The sequence below is a fragment of the Anabrus simplex genome, chromosome 8 (assembly GCF_040414725.1).
Source record: "Anabrus simplex isolate iqAnaSimp1 chromosome 8, ASM4041472v1, whole genome shotgun sequence".
Lineage (NCBI taxonomy): Eukaryota > Metazoa > Arthropoda > Insecta > Orthoptera > Tettigoniidae > Anabrus > Anabrus simplex.
The window spans coordinates 8389261-8408231 of NC_090272.1; the positions used below are offsets into that span (position 1 = coordinate 8389261).

The 18971-nt window shown below is 42.5% G+C and overlaps 1 protein-coding gene across 1 annotated transcript in view; it reads left to right on the forward strand.

Annotated features, from left to right (window-relative positions):
• The window catches only part of LOC136879105 (dipeptidase 1-like), a 475836-nt gene that overhangs the window by 362368 nt on the left and 94497 nt on the right, over window positions 1-18971 (forward strand). Inside the window, exon 7 of the mRNA XM_068228978.1 lies at window positions 5666-5842. Within this exon, the coding sequence (XP_068085079.1) occupies window positions 5666-5842 (177 nt within the window). The remainder of the gene's footprint in view (window positions 1-5665; window positions 5843-18971) is intronic.

The window sequence follows — 18971 nt, forward strand, 5'->3', positions numbered from 1 at the left end:
TGCAAAGATTGCCGATTTCCACCAGTACATTGTTTCCTTAAGTAGATAAAGAACAGGATTTTTTAAAAGCTTAGATGATACTTCTCGGGCAGTGAGGCCGTTCTAAATATGTGCGTGAAGAACGTTATGAAAGGCATGAGAAATACCGAGAAAGGCCAAGACGTAATTCCTGTTCGTAGATATAGCAATCTATGGGCACACAGAAATTTATCGAGATTTTGTATGGCATCCAGCTAAACTTGATATAAAACTGCACTGATTTTTATTCAAATTTATTTGACATTTCAGTTCTGTTATGTATTTGATTTAATTTGTAATATAAATAAGCAATAAAGGGATACCGTTTTGGATTATGACCTATTACGTAGATACATCGAGTGTGTAACATATCGGGTGGTGGTAAAATAAAATCGACATTAAACTCTAAAGAGATAAGACATCCCTTCCCTTCCGAGGTTAAGAGGGAGAGAGAAGGAAGTGCCTTATAAATTCATTACTTTCCTTAAAACAGGTCACGCTTCCCAGCCCCGTGTGGATATGCAGTCCATCACCGGTGTGTTCATTTTGGTATGCCTGAATAAATGAAAATGAACCTTATTACAGTAAATACGTCATGCAAGACGTGAGATTTGTGCTGGAAAAAAGCGGAGGTGGGAGAGATGTTTCTCCGGGTACTCCGGTTTTCCCTGTCATCTTTCATTCCAGCAACACTCTCCACTATCATTTCATTTCATCTGTCAGTCATTGATCATTGCCCCAGAGGAGTGCGACGGGCATAGTTCCTGTCGTCGGCGCTAGATTCATTACATTTCGAGTGACGGTAAACACGTTGTGGATTATTTGTTATGTAACTATGTGCAGTGGTACGGTGTCCCAAGTGTGCAAGATCGATTCCCGCTGGTGTAGTCGAGTTTTGAATGACGGTTGTCAGGTTGTTAAAGATCTCTAGTGAAGCACTCAGTCATAGGAACTACTGTTGCTGGTGGTGGTGATTATTGTGTTAAGAGGAAGCACAACTAGGAAACTATCCTCTACGTAACACTAATCATAGGGAGAATTGGAAAGGATGTCACACTTCGAAAAATGAACGTATCGGACAAACAAAGACAATGGCCACGAATGGCATGTAACTGAAAAACTCTCTAGGCGTCGACCGTCGGATTGTCGGGGTCGGAAAAGAATGAGTTAAGGAAGGGAGGTCGGGGTAGATATATGAATGTAAAGAGGCTGGCACAAGTAATTCAATCAATGTCAAACTCATCTAACGATCCCATGGTCTCCAAACCACGTTCCCAAGTGAAGAGTCCTCGGGACCCTTTTAGTCGCCTCTTACGAGAGGCGGGGTGATACTGTACAGCGGGTTAGAAATCCTCTAGTCTTCGTGCTACACAGCAGCAAAATTGGGGTTTCAAAGTTGCTAGGCAGTACTTCAGGTCTGCGCACGGTAGCTGAGACCATACAATCCCACTTCTTCTATTTCTGTTTCTTGCCCGATGGCTCCTCCAGTAGTTCCTATATTGAACTGTATTCGAATCATGAATGGTGTTGTTCAGATTCTTCCTAACACACATGCCGCGTGGACACTTAGGAGTGTAATTTAGTGACCCTGGGGCTCTTAGCTGAATCCTGGCATGCATCCACTTATTTGTGCTAGGTTCCTCATGTTTACCTATCGAACCCAGCCTCGCTTGGCCAGCTATTTTTCTTTTCTGACCTCGACGGTATTAGAGCATTCGAGGTCTAAGGAGTCTTCATTTTCACGCCCTTTGTGACCCTTGTCTTTCATGAGGCGTTATCTTCATTCTTCAAACAGTCAAACCTCTTCCGTTTCTCCTCTGATTAGTGTTCACAGAGGATGCTTGTCAAGTGTTACTTCCTCTTAAAACAATAATCACCACCACCACACACACGTTCTCCATATTATCTTGGGCTGTTTCACTACAAACCTGTCCACACATTCCTCCGGTCGTCTAAACTATTTTAAACGCCGTTCTCAGAATCGCTATTGGTGTCAGAGATCTTCGTTCCGAATTCTATCCAGCTGCCCTCATCTCAGTAACTATGAGGTTTATGTTCATCCTGATCCATATAGGACGAACAACTTTTTATATACATTTTTCCGTTGAGGCCCCTGACAGGCACTTCGCGCAGCCGTCTTTATCCGATTTTCATTATCCCTATGTACTATATGTCCTGATGATCTTGGTCGGGTGCTTGCAGTGCTCCTGTACGAACATTATACAACAGCTTGTCACAGGGTTCAGCAGTTCCGCGAAACACAATTTACAGCGTCTCCTGATTGCTACAGGTTTTTGAAAAAATACCTCTTGTTCTCCATAGTGATCCACACTTCCTCACACCACAAACATGTTCTTTTTCATTTTATTGGACCAACCGAGGACATACAGCGCCTCTGTCGCTGAGTAATTCAGCTACGTTTTGATAAACCCCTCCATTGAGATTTAGAAAAATAGCTGCTTCCTCTTCCCGGAAACCACACCATCTGATTCTTATTGATAACGATTCGCTTTTCACTCCCGACAATTTCCGTATTTAGACGTCAGCAACCAGAAGCTGGTCAGGCAATTATTATTATTATTATTATTATTATTATTATTATTATTATTATTATTATTAATGTCAAAAATCTATTGCATTGCAGTATGTAGGTAACGTTGAAAACACCTTCTTAAAATTCATTACGATTTGAACGGACAATATTGTGAACAGAATATTCATGCTTCAAGAAATCGTTGGAATCTACATTACAGACATATATTTGCATCAGTAATTAAATACACTAGTAATGAAACTCTTGGTGGAGCAGGTGACGTCTTCTTTAACACTTCCGCCCACGATTAACCACTTCGAGTTTACATTAAAACTTCTCACCATACAGTTTAATTGAGATCGGATATCGGGAACATACATTTTGAAACTGGTGTAAAAGCAATTAACTTATGCACAGATTTGCATAACCCCACCCGCCTCACAGCTACATGAAGATTACAGTTAAGGATTAGCTCTTTAGAAAATCACTTTCTTCTTTGGCATTTCAACAGCTATTGCCAGTATTGATGAGCACTTTTGATCTTAAATCCCTTGGTAAAACGTTAGTTAAGGACTGTGAAATTGGTCAGTTTACCTTCTGCAAACGGTGTTTCTTTCCATTTTTAATAGCGTACGGTCATCGTACTATCGGCCTTACTGTGCAGTCTCTTAAAATGATAACCTAGTGTTTACTGTGCTACACTTCGTAATACGGCAGGTAGGGACATTTTGACTATCCTTGCCACTAATATTCTCAGCACAAAAATTGAATTTTCCTCTGACAGCAGGCGCAATCATTTCCTCTTCATCGCTCTCCATTCTCTTGTGTAAGTAAATTTTAAAAGCAAATACTTTATGGATAGCGCCAGGTGGCAGCGCATCGATCTCTCACCGCTGAGTTCACTGCTTGAAATGCCCATCGCTCCATTTGAGATTTATGGTGGGCAAAGCGGAGGCGGAGCAGGATTTTCGCCGGGTACTCCGGTTTTCCCTGGCATCTTTCATTCCATCAACACTCTGCAATCTAATTCTATTTCATCTGTCAGTCATTAAAGACTGCCCCAGGGAAGTGTCCTCATGTTGTTGTAGGTGAGTTACATGAACCCTCCTGCCAACCATAAATCACTGAAGTAAATAATACCATGAATGGAATCCGGACCTCAGAGGCACTAGCCGTTATACTAGGGCAGTGAGCAAAAGTCTCCAAACCCAGCAATATGCTTCTTCTAGCATGAGTGATGTGATCCATTTTACCTCCTCCCTTCCGACCAATGTTTACTGGTCGATTAGCTTTTTCATTTGGTTCATTTAAACCATCTTTGATTAAAGTACTTCTTCATTGATATCTAATCAACGGCTCGACTTCTGCTTTGTCTGAATGTCGGTTTATAAACTGCTCAGGACAGACATTTCAACCACACTACAGCTACACGCCTGTCGTTCTTCGTAATTACCTTTCTTACGGCTCTTCCTCAATTACGATACTTCAGTAATGCAAATTAAATTGTAGTCTTCAGTTCAATACAAAAAGGCAGACCCTCAGCGAATTACTATTCGTGCTGAGGACAGCAATGCTGTTGGTGATCATTGGTTTTACAACTGCACATTCACCCCCTCTTAAATTAAAATCGGAAGTGAAAAAGGGAAAGCGCTGAGCTGTCGATGTCGTTATAAACCGAAGGTAATGGATCAGTGTGACTTGAGCAGACATGCAGGATGCCTGGTAGGCGTATGCGAGAACCGTGCCGTCAAATAATTGAGTCTGAAAGAGGGCGCGTTATCGGCATGAGGGAACGTGACGCATCCATCCGGGAAATAGATGCTCGTGTGGGATGAAATGTGTCAATGGGTGTGTACAGAATATTTCACAGAAGGCCGGGAACACGACGAGATGGGACTGGTCGCACCAGCCAGACCACCCTCCGAGAAGATCGACACCTCATCCGGAAGGCATTGCAGGAGAGATCGGCGTTCTCCTCGGCTCTGGCGCAACAGTGGAACAGTACACTATCAGGAGTGAGATCCGTCGCCGTTTATTACCGGCGCGTCGTCCACTTCTTCGCATACATTTAACTATTGTGCCTTCACATGTCAGACTGCAATGGTGTATGGAACGACGTCACTGGGGACAGAAGTGACAGCAGATACTGTTTTGGACGAATCCAGTTTCTGTTTGTTTGAAAATCATGGCCGCATTTTGGTTCGCCTCAGACAGGGGGACAGGCATTACATTGACTGCATTCGCACAAGACATACAGCGTCAACTCAAGGCCTTATGGTGGTGGGTGCTAATGGGTACAACCAAAAATCACAGGTGATGCGTGTCCAGGGCACTGTGACCAGTTTGACGTACGTGAATGACATCCTGCGACCCGTAGACACACCCTTTCTGCACGAAACCCCAGACGCCATATTTCAGCAGGACAATGCGCGACCACATGTTGCTGCACGAACACGTGCCTTCTTGTTGTCACAGGATGTCAGACTGTTGCCCTGGCCCCCTCGATCGCTGGACATGTCGCCAATCTAAAATGTGTGGGATATGATGAAACGACGGGTGCGGCGCTGTGACTCATTGCCAACCACGAACGATGAACGATGGAACCAGGTGAAGCATGATTGGCTAAACCCCAGGACGCCATTCGCACCTTATACGTGTCGATGCCATCACACATGGAACAAGTTGTCAGTGCCCATGGAGGATCCAGTGCCAACTAAGGCAACAGGACACATGCTGAACCTAGGTGGCTGAAATGGATGCTAATCATTTCTGCATAACATACTAATGAACATGAGAGTAATAATAATAATAATAATAATAATAATAATAATAATAATAATAATAATAATAATAATAATAATAATAATAATAATAATAATAATAATAATAATAATAATAAATAATCTTTTATATTTTATCTGCTTCTTCTTTGCCATTAAGATCTTTTTTGAATTAGTGCTTTATGTAAATAATAAAGTATACAACTCGTAGGCGTGCGATGATGTAATTTAACCAAAATGTCCACTTTGTAGACGATTTTCATAGATATTTAATCATTAGCCGTTTCTTTAGTTTGTCTTTCATTTCCTTCAACTGTAACATTTGTGTGTGCAGGCTGTGGTGGGCGAGATGAACCGACTTGGTATGATGGTGGACCTGTCTCATGCCTCAGTCCCTACCATGAAGGATGCGCTGGCCAGCAGTAAAGCTCCTGTTATCTTCTCCCACTCGTCAGCCTTCGCCCTCTGTAACTCGTCAAGAAATGTGCCTGACGACGTACTTCAGTCCCTCGTAAGTTGAGCTACACGATCTTCACTCTAGTATTCATTGTATTACTTGTTTCCTGACTTAGAAAGGACTCACGCAACCATGGTTGATGGTTGGGAGGCGATGTCCTGCCAGTCTTACCAGTCTCAGCTGTTCGTTGTTGCCCGGTAGAATCTTTTTTTTCGAGATCTCACTAACTAACACGTCGTTGAAAAATCAACGAACAACATACCATTCAACCAGATGTAACATATTCAAAGCCTGGCATATAAACAGTGCATGACTCTTACGTGATCTGCAGTACATATCTGAGTGGAGGTTGAAGGTTCAGATTTTTCGTTGGGTATAGCTTGTAGTTCCTGTTTGGTAAACGTACACTGGTGACATACTTTATCTCTTGATATCATGTGCATCATCTGCATTAACAGAGCAGTTAACAGTTCGGTATTCATATTTGCGCGAAATTCAGTCTTGTTCTTCCTCACCAAACTAAATAATCTTTACGCCGGAGCATTGCTACGGGGTACTAGAACAATAGCCTTCACTACCTTACTGAGTGAAGGGTACTTCCATACTTCTCAAGGATCAGTGATCTTCGATATTTCGAACCAAAGTCTGTCGGCACTTTCATCCTTGTCAAAAGACAATCAATCAAATTGGAAACGACTAAATTTTGTTTCCAAAGAATCAATTTCTTCTGATGACAGAATTTTAGGAAACCGGTCAATCATAAATTCTATTGATAAAAAGGCTCTTGGATTTCCTCTGGAAAACATCAGCAACTTCAGCATTCTCGAGAAACTATCCCTAATTGGCCATTTGTTGACAATGTAGTCATCTATTTTTGTATAGAACTTATGACATCGAAATTAAAAATTTTCAATTTAGTTTCATCTTGATAAACTGCCTTTATTTAAGCGCTTGTGTTTGCTCCAAGGACTAAATCACTGTCACTTTTCTGTAACTTTTTTTAGCAGAACTAATCACATCAAGCAAGTTACTATGGGACTCTGCAACAGAGGATGCTCTCACAAAGCGAATGATAAGGTCTCCGAAAGAATCAATTTATTTTTGAATGAAGTTTATGAATAAGTGTAGCCTCCGTAGCTCAGGTGGCAGCACATCGGCCTCTCACTGCTGCGTTCCGTGGTTCAAATCCTGGTTACTCCTTATGAGATTTGTGCTGCACCAAGCGGAGGCGGGACAGGTTTTTCTCCGGGTGCTCCGGTTTTCCCTATCATCTTTCATTCCACTATCATTTCATTTCATCTGTCAGTCATTAATCATTGCCCCAGAGGAGTGCGACAGGCCTTGGCAGCCGGCTCAATTCCTATCGTCGCCGCAAGGTGAGGGCTTCATTCATTCCATCCCTGACACGATCACTGACTGTAAAACAGGTTGTAGGTTTTCATTTTCATTTGATGAATAAGTTGTGTCTCTTGTTGGAGGAATACATTTAAGAAGGTGAACAGTGGAAGAACAGAACCGGAAAACAAAAGGTAAAGCTTAGTAGATGGATTTTCAAAGTGTCCCTTAACTTTCAGAAAATCTGAGCTGTCCTTGTCAGAATCCGATTCACAGAAGAGCATTTTCAAACGGATCCACTGTTCTAAGACCTTTGATACACACTGTAGAAGAGATAATCGGTCGGTAGGAACAAACTTCAACATTTTGTGAGCCTTTGCACCAAAAACTTCATGGCATACTTTGAAAGCGTTTTGCCTCTTTGAACTCTTCGGCAAATAGTAATAAATGAGTTTAAACTGTTTGATATTAACATTTACAAGATCACTGCACCCCTTTGGAACAGCTAAGTGCGCAAGAGCCTAGCTCGCGGATATTAGGATTTTCTTTTCAAATAAATGAGCTCGCGCCTTTGGAAACACCTGTCACAGTACATGCAAAACCTACGCAGTTATCCCAAGGAATTCCCCTCATCTTCCAAAACAGTGAATATTCCTTTGCCTGTATTGTCGTTGGATTCCCCAATTGTAAGAATTATCGTTAAAATGTGCATAGATTCCCCATCGAAAAGCGTCTCAATTAATGGGTAGAGCTTTTTGTCATTCATATCGTTACTGCTGTCTGTTGTCAGGGCAAAGGGATGGGACTTCATTAACTCAGTTACCTTTCCCCCAATTGTAGAAGCCAAAGTTTTAACTAGCGCTCCCATTCCTGTTCTCGCACAATGGTACTTTGAAGAAGCTATTTTCGAATTGAGAAACATTTTCTTGAACAAACATCCCGCACGGTTACTGCAGGCTAAAACCAACTTGTGTCAACAAGAAAAGTCGTAAGCGCAACTCGGCATTTGTTATCGAGCTTAAATCTTCCGAGAATTTAGAAAAAATGGTTAAATTCTTGTTCGTGTCCCTCAGCCTGGCTGGATCCGTATGCATTTTGCTAGCCATGTTTTTACGACAGTAGTCTGAAAACTAAAAAATTCGTGGTCATACATACTACAAACCACGTGTGAAGGAAATTCTGAGGAACGCAATAAACAGGGCCATCCTTTCGGGTATTCCTCCCTAAATTTTGAACTATTTTTGGTTTCTTACTAGCGTCACTGATCACCACACGAAGTTTCCTGCACAAGAAATCGCTTCATTGTTTATTTTAAACTTTTCGCGTTTCGTAACACACGCAATATGCGTAACCAAAAACGTAATAAGCACTTCTTAAACAGTCACGCACACAGTATTCACGGAGTTTGTCACCACTTTTCGGCCATGACAAAGACAAACGGACTAAAACACTTCAATGGAAGACAAAGACACCGCAAGATATGCCACTTCACAGGTGGTTATTTTTCTACTGTGTTCGGCGCGTGAAAACTCGAAATATTCTTAAAAGAGGGACAGGAAACTGAAAGGGCAGGGGTATGATTACTGAGAAATCCAAAAATAAATATTCTGAGAATTCAAGCTGCAATGGCATCCCTTGTGCATTCTTTTGAACACTTAGTACACTTACATTTTAAAATCAACAAAGTCGTAATTTGTGGTCTGTCATTCATAAAGGGCGTAATTAAGATGGGTAATTCGTAATTATTACGATTGAATCCTAATAGTTCGAATATCTGATAAATGGAGACTGAATTCCGCTTCAATCTGCGGGCAGTACACTAGCGCCGCGTGTGAGTCTCTCTTATGTTAGACTAGTTGATGTGCCCGTGCTTCGCTACGTGATTCTTAGAAAGACTGACTTTGCGGTTTTCCTAACTGAAGTCAACAAAAGTCATTACAAAAAACGTCAGTAGGAATGTAGCGTTTAAAATCAATGTTAATAAAATACTCGATCAAATGAAAAACCGCACATTTTATAAGAAACAGTACTCTGTATATTGCCGACCTAACAGTCCAAAGTTCCAGAGCTGGAATTACCAGGCCGCAGACTGCAGTGAACACTCCTTCGCCATTATTCCGTTAAGTATACACGCTGTTCATTCCAATCAGTGCCTCAGAGTAGGGACTGAATAGCTCAAATGCTGTGATGAAACAGTGTGTTACGTAACAGTAGTATCAGAAAAATTACGAAACAGAGGAATGGCATGCTAAAGAAGAAAGTTATCCAACTGCCCAGCTACTTCCCGTCAATATTCAGACAGGCTGTTACACTCTATATGACCGAAAGAGTTGGCCGTGTGCTTAGGGGTGCGCAGCTGTGAGCTTGCATCCGAGAGATAGGTGATTCGAACTCCACTGTCGGCAGCGTTGAATATGGTATTCCGTGGTTTCCCACTTTCACACCAGGCAAATGATAGTACTGTACTTTAATTAAGGCCCAGGCCGCTTCCTTCACACTCCTAGCACTTTCTTATCCCATCGTCACCATAAGGCCTATCTACGTCGGTGCGACGTAAATCAAATAAAAAAATACTCGGTAAGCAGCAGGAATCCTATCTACTGGAGATGAGTGGGAACACAAGACACAAAGCACATCACAACAAACATTGGTCAATATAATGTTATTGATGATCAATGTTGTGAGCTTTCTAAATTGTAGGCCTTCACATTTAGTTTTCTTTCGAGTGTGAGATTTGTAAAATTATTTATAGCGTAGGCTGTAGTTCCTTATTCTCCGACTTCTCCAATCTCTGCCTGCAGAACCTTCGCTTCTCTGCTTTCGTGGGCTGTTCGTAAAGTTTACATGTTTCACATGAATTATGTCATCGCCTCCACTTTTATTGAGATGAGGCCAACCCCGGATAGTACAATACCGTCCCCGGGTTCCTAACCAAGGTATGCTAAATATTACCAGAAGGAAACGACAAAGGGACTCTAGCCTAAAGATCCAGATGTAGGGATTTGCCATCACATTTAACAGCACAAACATAGCTTACTATTTACAACATCTTGACATTATTACGTCATTTCGCCAGCTATGAATTGGTATAAATTTGCCGTTAGGCAATTACTCCTGGTGACTCTAAACTTTATGGAGACGATTGGTTGGACAACTCTCAAGACGTAGCAACATTTCGAGCAAATGTTACAAAGTGCATTGGTTACACGCACTGACATCGTGGTCCCTAGACCAAAATTTTACAAGTGTGTACACGTACTGACGTAGCGTTTATAAAAATAAAATTATTTTACCCTTTTAGTCACTACTTACGACAGACAGCGGATACCGTGAAAAAATCTCCGATCTGGCTATGAAACAAACATAGTTACAAAAATTATTGAATAAAACGTCAATCATAAATTTAGGAATTAAAATTGATGCACTAACTGACAGTATTGTAAAATCTCTGACCTGGATATGAATCAAACATAGTCAAAAATATTATTGAATAGACGGAAAATTATCGCCTACCCACGCACCAAAGTTCAGAGCCTCCTAGACTCCTTGTAGTCCCCTCTTACGACAGGTTTATTACGGCAGGAGGGACTCGTTCAGTTCGCATTATCATTTGCCTATATAGCTCAGGCGGGACCCTTTTAGTCACTTCTTACGACATGTTTTTAATGATTAGAACACTGAATTTTCGATTGTAAAGTTAAGTCTGTTTAGTCTTTCGATGATGGAAAGAACTTACAGAATGTATGTTATAGATAAAATAAGAAACCTTAGACCTGAATGACGGACAGGCAGGGAATATCGTAAAAATATGTCGACGTCCGGGGGGGCCTGGTTCAAATTCTCATTATCATGTGCCACTATAGCCACGCAGCAATCTTTTAATCCCCTCTTACGACAAGTTTATAATGATTAGAACACTGAATTTTTGATTGTAACGTTAAGTCTGTATAGTCTTTCGTCGATAGAGAAAAATCTGCATAATATATGCCGTAGAAAACATAAAGTAAAAATCTCAGACCTGAATGACAGACAGGCAGGGATACCGTGAAGGAAAATTATGTTTACATCCGGAAGGGCCTAGTCTGAAATTCGCATTGTCATGCGCCTCTATAGCTCAGGCGACACCATTTTAGTCGCTTCTTACGACACGTTTTTGATAATTAGAACACTTCATTTTTGATTGAAGCATTTCGAGCTTATAGATTTGAACACTTTCAATTGTCTACTGTAATGTTCACATTATTTAGAGATTGAAAACGATGCGTTCGGAACCGAAATACCTTACCGTTACAGCACGCACACGACCTATTTACAGAAGCATTAACGTGTTTAATTCTCTACACATGTACACACTCTTCAATCACTTTTAATAATTAATTATATTAAACACAACACATAGCACATGCATTCGAGCACGTGTTACTAACGCAGTAAATATACCAATGGAAAAAGACACATTTACAAACGTTATTAACATAATATAATGTTTGAAGAAGAGAAATAGATTATAGCTCACCGCGCACCCAGGTAGAGACAATACGATTATTTCTGTGTCTATAGTAGATAACGTGCTTAGCTAGAAGTCAGCTATGTGCACTCTGGTCGTTAACGAGCGCACTCAAGCTGTAAGCCCGTAGGTTCCTCTGCACACCACGCATCCAAGTAGCTGAGACAATACTACTACTATTATTATTATTGTCACTCTGTCTAGTAGATAATGTTATTAGCTAGGACTCATCGTTAACCGTTACAGAGCGTACACGACGTATTTAAGGAAGCATTAATGTGTTTTTTTCTACACATGCTCACACACTCTAATCACTTTGTATTAATTATTTTGCTTACCTCAGAATACTATAATTTACTTACATATGAAAAATAAGAGGATTGGAACATGATTTAAAAAAATATTGGTGGTCTTGAGTGTGTGTTATCAAATGAATGCGTGTGTCGGCCTGCTAGCGCTCGTGGCTGTCTGCTGCCCATCACAGGAAACAGGAAGTATCAAATTTCTGTGTAGTGTAATGGGGGGTGAGTTGAGTTCTTGCCTCTTTACCTAGAGGGCTCGGGGGATCGATTTCCGGCCAGGTTAGAGACTTTCACCTCCATCTAAGGGGATAGTTCGTAACCAGGGTTCGATTCTCTGTCAGGTCAGGAATTTATCTGAGTAGTAGTAGGTTTGATTTTCATCTCAGCTATGTGCGAAGTGGATTGTCCGCTTTTCCTCCAGGCAAATGCTGGGATAGTACCTAACTTGGGACAACGGCCTGCTACTACTTGTAAAACTGGGCCCCAGATGACGATTGTGTAGTTAAACTCTATGATTAGGCGATAAAATACTGAATATGAAATACCGTGCGCATTGGCTGTGTGGTTAGAGACACACACTGCTGTAAGCTTTCTTCCGAGGAGATAATAATACATGACTATAAATTAGGATAGCCCTTTTTAAGACGAGGCGAATACTAGGGGATGTATCTTAAATAAAACTACAGCCGGAGCCGAGTATGGAAATAGTATCTTCTGCCACAGAAAGAATTAGTCAGTCAATCAATTATTCCTCTTTTTTAAACATAAGTTAATGCGATTTTAACATTATCATCCCAGACCCCAGCCGAAGCCGAGAATCGAATTAGAATCTTCTGGCACAGTAAAGAATTAGTCATTTAAACAAATATTACACTTTTTAACACAATCGAATGCGATTTTAAGATTATCATCCCCGTCCTGATCGGGAATCGAACCCATGAATACTATCTTACATAGTTGTGCAACCACAACGCTGTAATAATATTGATGAGGGCTGTGTGTGTATGTTTAGATTATAAACTAGCCTTAGATGCAGGTTAACGTGGCTAGGAATCGAACTCCGGTCCGTGAACTAGGAAATGACACAGCCCCCGACAATATTGTCCCATCTCCTTCGTAAAATGATCAGTGATGTTAACCAGCAAGTGCTAGGGAGACTGTATTACTTAAATAATGAACATGTTTTAACAATCATTATTGCTCCAACTTCTTGGTCCGTTCCCTCGGCTGAATAGTTACCGTTACCTGTAACCGCTCGCGGTATTCTCTGCCTGTCGTATGTGTCGACTATAGCATTTGCCTAGAGGAGAAGAGCGGAATCCACTTTACAGATAGCTTGTTTTGTAGACGGCCTATTAGACGACCTGCATGTCTGTAAAAGATAAAGGACCTCCGTAGGTTCCCTCTCCTCCGTACCATTGGAGTTAAGGATAAAATCCCCCCAGTACCTACGCATTCGTCAGGACGCTAACTATTTAGCTATAGTGTCGAAATTAATCAAACAGTAATCTCTTATGATTACTTTGTAAATCAAATTCCACACACAGCAAAATGCGTTGAACCGTGCGCGCGTTATGTTTGTTTCGCCATTGCTGTATAATGACGAAAATGATCAAACTATGTCCAATTCATGAACATAACTGCAGAATAAAGAGTAAGGCAGATTACTGCTTATGCCTCTCAACAGTGTTGCATTATGATTACTCTGTAAATCCACTTCCACACACGGAATATTTTACTAAGGATCGGTTTTCGACCGGGTCAGGGATGGAATAAAACCCTTATCTATGGCGATGAAAAGTGGTGTGTTTCTGTATATTGCATACAAATATGGAAATAATTAAAATGATGAAATATTGTAATTACTATTAGCGATTTCAGCGGAAATCACCGCAGAATTTATTCTGTATATACTAGTAAATCTATCAGCTAGCACCAAGCAAATGCTAGGGGCTGTAACATTCAGCCCCAACAATTATTATTATGCAAATGCTGCGCTGTAACACTCAAGCCGGGTCAAGGTGTACGCTATGTATACCACGATGCTGGTATACCTGACCGAGAAACGAATCCGGCTATGAACTATCCTATGTAGTCTGTGTAGACTAAGAAATAGCTCTCAGATGCAGGTAAATATCCCAAACCTGACGTTTTACTGACTGTTCATTTTTATTTCAACACAATATTCCCAAGTTGAGAGCCTCACTTCCGCACCCTACAAATGCAACAGCCCCCAAAAGGGCTACAGCCTACTAAGCGACTCGCTGCTTAGCCTCGAGGTGTCGTGTGGTCGTTAATCTTCACTTTCTAGACCGGGATAGCCGCTTTTACGTCGCACCGTCACAGATAGATTTTATGTAGATGATGGCATAGAAAAGGGCTAGACGATGGAAGGAATGGGCCGTGATTTTAATTAATGTCAGCACCGAGATGATAATAATAATAATAATAATAATAATAATAATAATAATAATAATAATAATAATAATAATATCAATATTTTCTCTAACCGCACGGTGAAACTCGCAAAACTGATTACCTCTGTTGATATCTGTTCACCCCTGTCAGCTCCGGAGTGTGAGTGTTACACAAAAATCGCTGACAGTGTTCATCAATTATTTATTAACTTTTAATGTCATTTATATTTTAAATACACTGACTGACAGAGCAAATGCAACACCAAGAAGGAGTGGTTCGAAAGGGATGAAAGTTGGGGAAAAAACAGAGACGGCACGGACGAATAATTGATGTTTATTTCAAACCGATATGCAGGTTACACAATGCGCACGGCATCGACTCAGTAGGATGTAGGACCACCGCGAGCGGCGATGCACGCAGAAACACGTCGAGGTACAGAGTCAATAAGAGTGCGGATGGTGTCCTGAGGGATGGTTCTCCATTCTCTGTCAACCATTTGCCACAGTTGGTCGTCCGTACGAGGCTGGGGCAGAGTTTGCAAACGGCGTCCAATGAGATCCCACACGTGTTCGATAGGTGTGAGAGAACCGGAGAGTACGCTGGCCACGGAAGCATCTGTACACCTCGTAGAGCTTGTTGGGAGATGCGAGCAGTGTGTAGGCGGGCATTATCCTGCTGAAACAGAGCATTGGGCAGCCCCTGAAGGTACGGGAGTGCCACCGGCCGCAGCACATGCTGCACGTAGCGGTGGGCATTTAACGTGCCTTGAATACGCACTAGAGGTGACGTGGAATCATACGCAATAGCGCCCCAAACCATGATTCCGCGTTGTCTAGCGGTAGGGCGCTCCACAGTTACTGCCGGATTTGAACTTTCTCCACGCCGACGCCACACTCGTCTGCGGTGACTATCACTAACAGAACAGAAGCGTGACTCATCGGAGAATACGACGTTCCGCCACTCCCTCATCCAAGTCGCTCTAGCCCGGCACCATGCCAGGCGTGCACGTCTATGCTGTGGAGTCAACGGTAGTCTTCTGAGCGGGCGCCGGGAGTGCAGGCCTCCTTCAACCAATCGACGGGAAATTGTTCTGGTCGATATTGGAACGGCCAGGGTGTCTTGCACATGCTGAAGAATGGCGGTTGACGTGGCGTGCGGGGCTGCCACCGCTTGGCGGCGGATGCGCCGATCCTCGCGTGCTGACGTCACTCGGGCTGTGCCTGGACCCCTCGCACGTGCCACATGTCCCTGCGCCAACCATCTTCGCCACAGGCGCTGCACCGTGGACACATCCCTATGGGTATCGGCTGCGATTTGACGAAGCGACCAACCTGCCCTTCTCAGCCCGATCACCATACCCCTCGTAAAGTCGTCTGTCTGCTGGAAATGCCTCCGTTGACGGCGGCCTGGCATTCTTAGCTATACACGTGTCCTGTGGCACACGACAACACGTTCTACAATGACTGTCGGCTGAGAAATCACGGTGCGAAGTGGGCCATTCGCCAACGCCGTGTCCCATTTATCGTTCGCTACGTGCGCAGCACAGCGGCGCATTTCACATCATAAGCATACCTCAGTGACGTCAGTCTACCCTGCAATTGGCATAAAGTTCTGACCACTCCTTCTTGGTGTTGCATTTGCTCTGTCAGGCAGTGTATATAACATTATATATTTGAAATGTGGCATTAAAACTGAGCTCAAGATGGCGACTGTGTAGTTAGGCCTCTCCAAAGTTAAGGAGGAGGGAAGGGAATCTGTCTGTAACAAACTACATCAGATGAGAAGCAGGAGGGGATGACGTCTGACCGTAGACTGGGCCAGATGAGGAGGATGAGAAGAATGGCATCTATCCATAAAACTGGGCTAGATGAGGAGGATGAGAAGAATGGCATCTATCCATAAAACTGGGCTAGATGATGAGGATGAGAAGAATGGCATCTATCCATAAAACTGGGCTAGATGAGGAGGATGAGAAGAATGGCATCTATCCATAAAACTGGGCTAGATGAGGAGGATGAGAAGAATGGCATCTATCCATAAAACTGGGCTAGATGAGGAGGAGGGAAATTGGCCGTAAAATTGTGCCAGATGAGGAGGGGGGAAGGGGCATCTAACTGGACCCAAGATGGTGACTGGAGTTAGATGAGGAGGAGAAGGGCATCTGACTGTAAAACTAGGCCTACATCGCTGTTCACTCTTCTCCTTATTGACTTTGTAGTTCTATAAAAAAGGGAAAATATGTTATTAGTTATGTTTACATGACAATCAGTTCTACTTATAACAGATGAACAGTTGTTATTGTCGGTTGCATTGTACATCACATCTAACTAAGTGATGCACGTTAATATTAAAGTATCTCTTATGTTTATGTGTGATCTTTGTAGTGTGTTTTTTCTCAAGACGAGACAATTTTCAACGACATAAAGCTGTGAAGCATAACTTCGCAATATATGCATGCAAACAGTGTACTGCTACATTCAACCGACGTTATAATCTCACACGGCATGTGAATTCTAAACACATTTGTTTATGTAATCTACCAGTAGAGCGCTAAGAAACTTTGATTGATTGTCTAAAGCGCGATATAAAGAAGCGTGATCGAAACGATACGACATCGTCTCAGCCTACTACAAATTCTGTTACTATCCTCACAATACCAGATAAAGAGATGCAAGAAAAGGAGATGCATAAGGAAGAAGAAGAACTCAACGTTTCTTTACCATCGGAGCGTTTTTATTCTACTTTATTTTCTAAGCCACTACACGTTCTGTCCCTGTGCAAACATCTGAAGAAGAGAAGCAAGATGTAGTAATAGAAGATAAAGAAAAAGCAGAAGAAGGTTAACAAAGCCATAAGCAGATCTCTCGAAAACGAAGGTGCACAACTAAGTAGTCTGTCGGATAGAGACATGGCCCCTCCAAAATGGCGTCAGAAGGGACATCTGACTATAAAACTGGGCCTAATATGACAACTGTGTAGTTAGGTCCCTCGAAAATGGCAACGGGAAGATAGTTACATGTAGTCAGAAAAGAATAAGAGAGAACTGTTAAGATAGCGGTGGGTTGTGTGCGCACCTTACTCAGGGCGTGCACGGCAGTAAATAGTTACTTCCTAACTCACTCGGATAACAGCGTTGTTATCTTTAGGCACGGTTTGCGCGCGCGCATAACAGTGCTGTTGCATGAACTGTTCGACAATCGAAAAAATATTCGAGATGACTTCACCAACTCTCTCAACAGACTGCGCTGGTAATTATGTAGGTATCATCGCCTGTCATTCGTTGTTGTGTGTAAACAGTCGAAACAATTTCGAGAAGACTTTACATCTCTCCCAACAGACTACGGTAAAAATTTCGAGAGACAACTTCACTACTCCCCCAACAGACTGCATGCGCTGTTGTGAGAACTAATCGACTATCCTAAATTTCGAGATAACTTTACAATCTCTTCTACAAAAGAGCGCAAATATCGTCAGTCCGTGACGCGCGCGTTTTACCCTCTCCACTGCTCGTGGATCTGTGCACCCCCACGCGCTCAACGATGCAATGAATTGAGAAGCTCAAGGCAGAAACACTTTGTCGCCTCGGGAGAGGTGTACATGCCCTGGCTTCTAATCCAACCCAATATTTTTGGTAGAGGACTCATCGCCAAGGCGCTGGACCTCTAGGGGGAAAAAGAGAGAGCACTTCTCTCAATCACACATCCCCTATTTTTTGTAAGGGGACTGGGAGGTGAGGACTACTCTCTACCCTCGCCCCGAAATCAACAAAGCAATATACTCGGTTCGCAGAGCTAACCCAGCCCACTGAGGTTAGGCTTGCACACCTATTCAAATTCCGCGCCTCACGCCTGTCAACCAAGAGCACGTAGTCATGTTGACAGCTGTCAAACATGAGCACGTGGTCTTGTTGTGTAAACAAAAGCGCGTAGAGTGAGGTTAGACCCTTTCACGACGACATCTGTGAGGTTAGCCTTGCACTCTTGCGCACCTCACACCTGTCAAACAAGAGCACGTGGTCTTGTTTTGTAAATAAAAGCACGTGAAGTGAGGTTAGGACTCTTCAAGATGACGTCTGTGAGGTTAGGGTCGTTCTCTTATTCAAATTCCTCGCCTAACACCAGTCAAACAAGAGCACGTGGTCTTGTTATAAACAAAGCACGTGGCCGTGACGTCATGGGGTCAGAGACCTTGCCAGGGGTCAATGACCTCCTGGGAAAATGCTGATTCAGCACCCATTGTTTCTGAACCGCTGTTGCTACACTACTAATGTTCTACAACCATATGTTTAAAAGCACATTGAACATTTGAGGAATTTTGGAGCGAAGGAGTGCGAAGTACGTTGATTATTACGCATTCTAGAAGATTGAGTGTCAAGAGCCGAGTTCTGGGCCAAGGAGCCCAGCTGAGCACATCTACTACCCCAGTGGTACGAAATTGTTTGGAACTCATGGATGTGGATGTATTCTGATCGATTTTGTCTTCATGATGTGTAAACTTGTGTGAAATAGTTAAGAAATAACATGCCTACCATAAACTTATAGCCTGTATTAACTATGTACCACATTTCGAAAATAATTATCCCGTGCTGCGGTTTCTACTTAAGCGACCCTACACGGCCCCG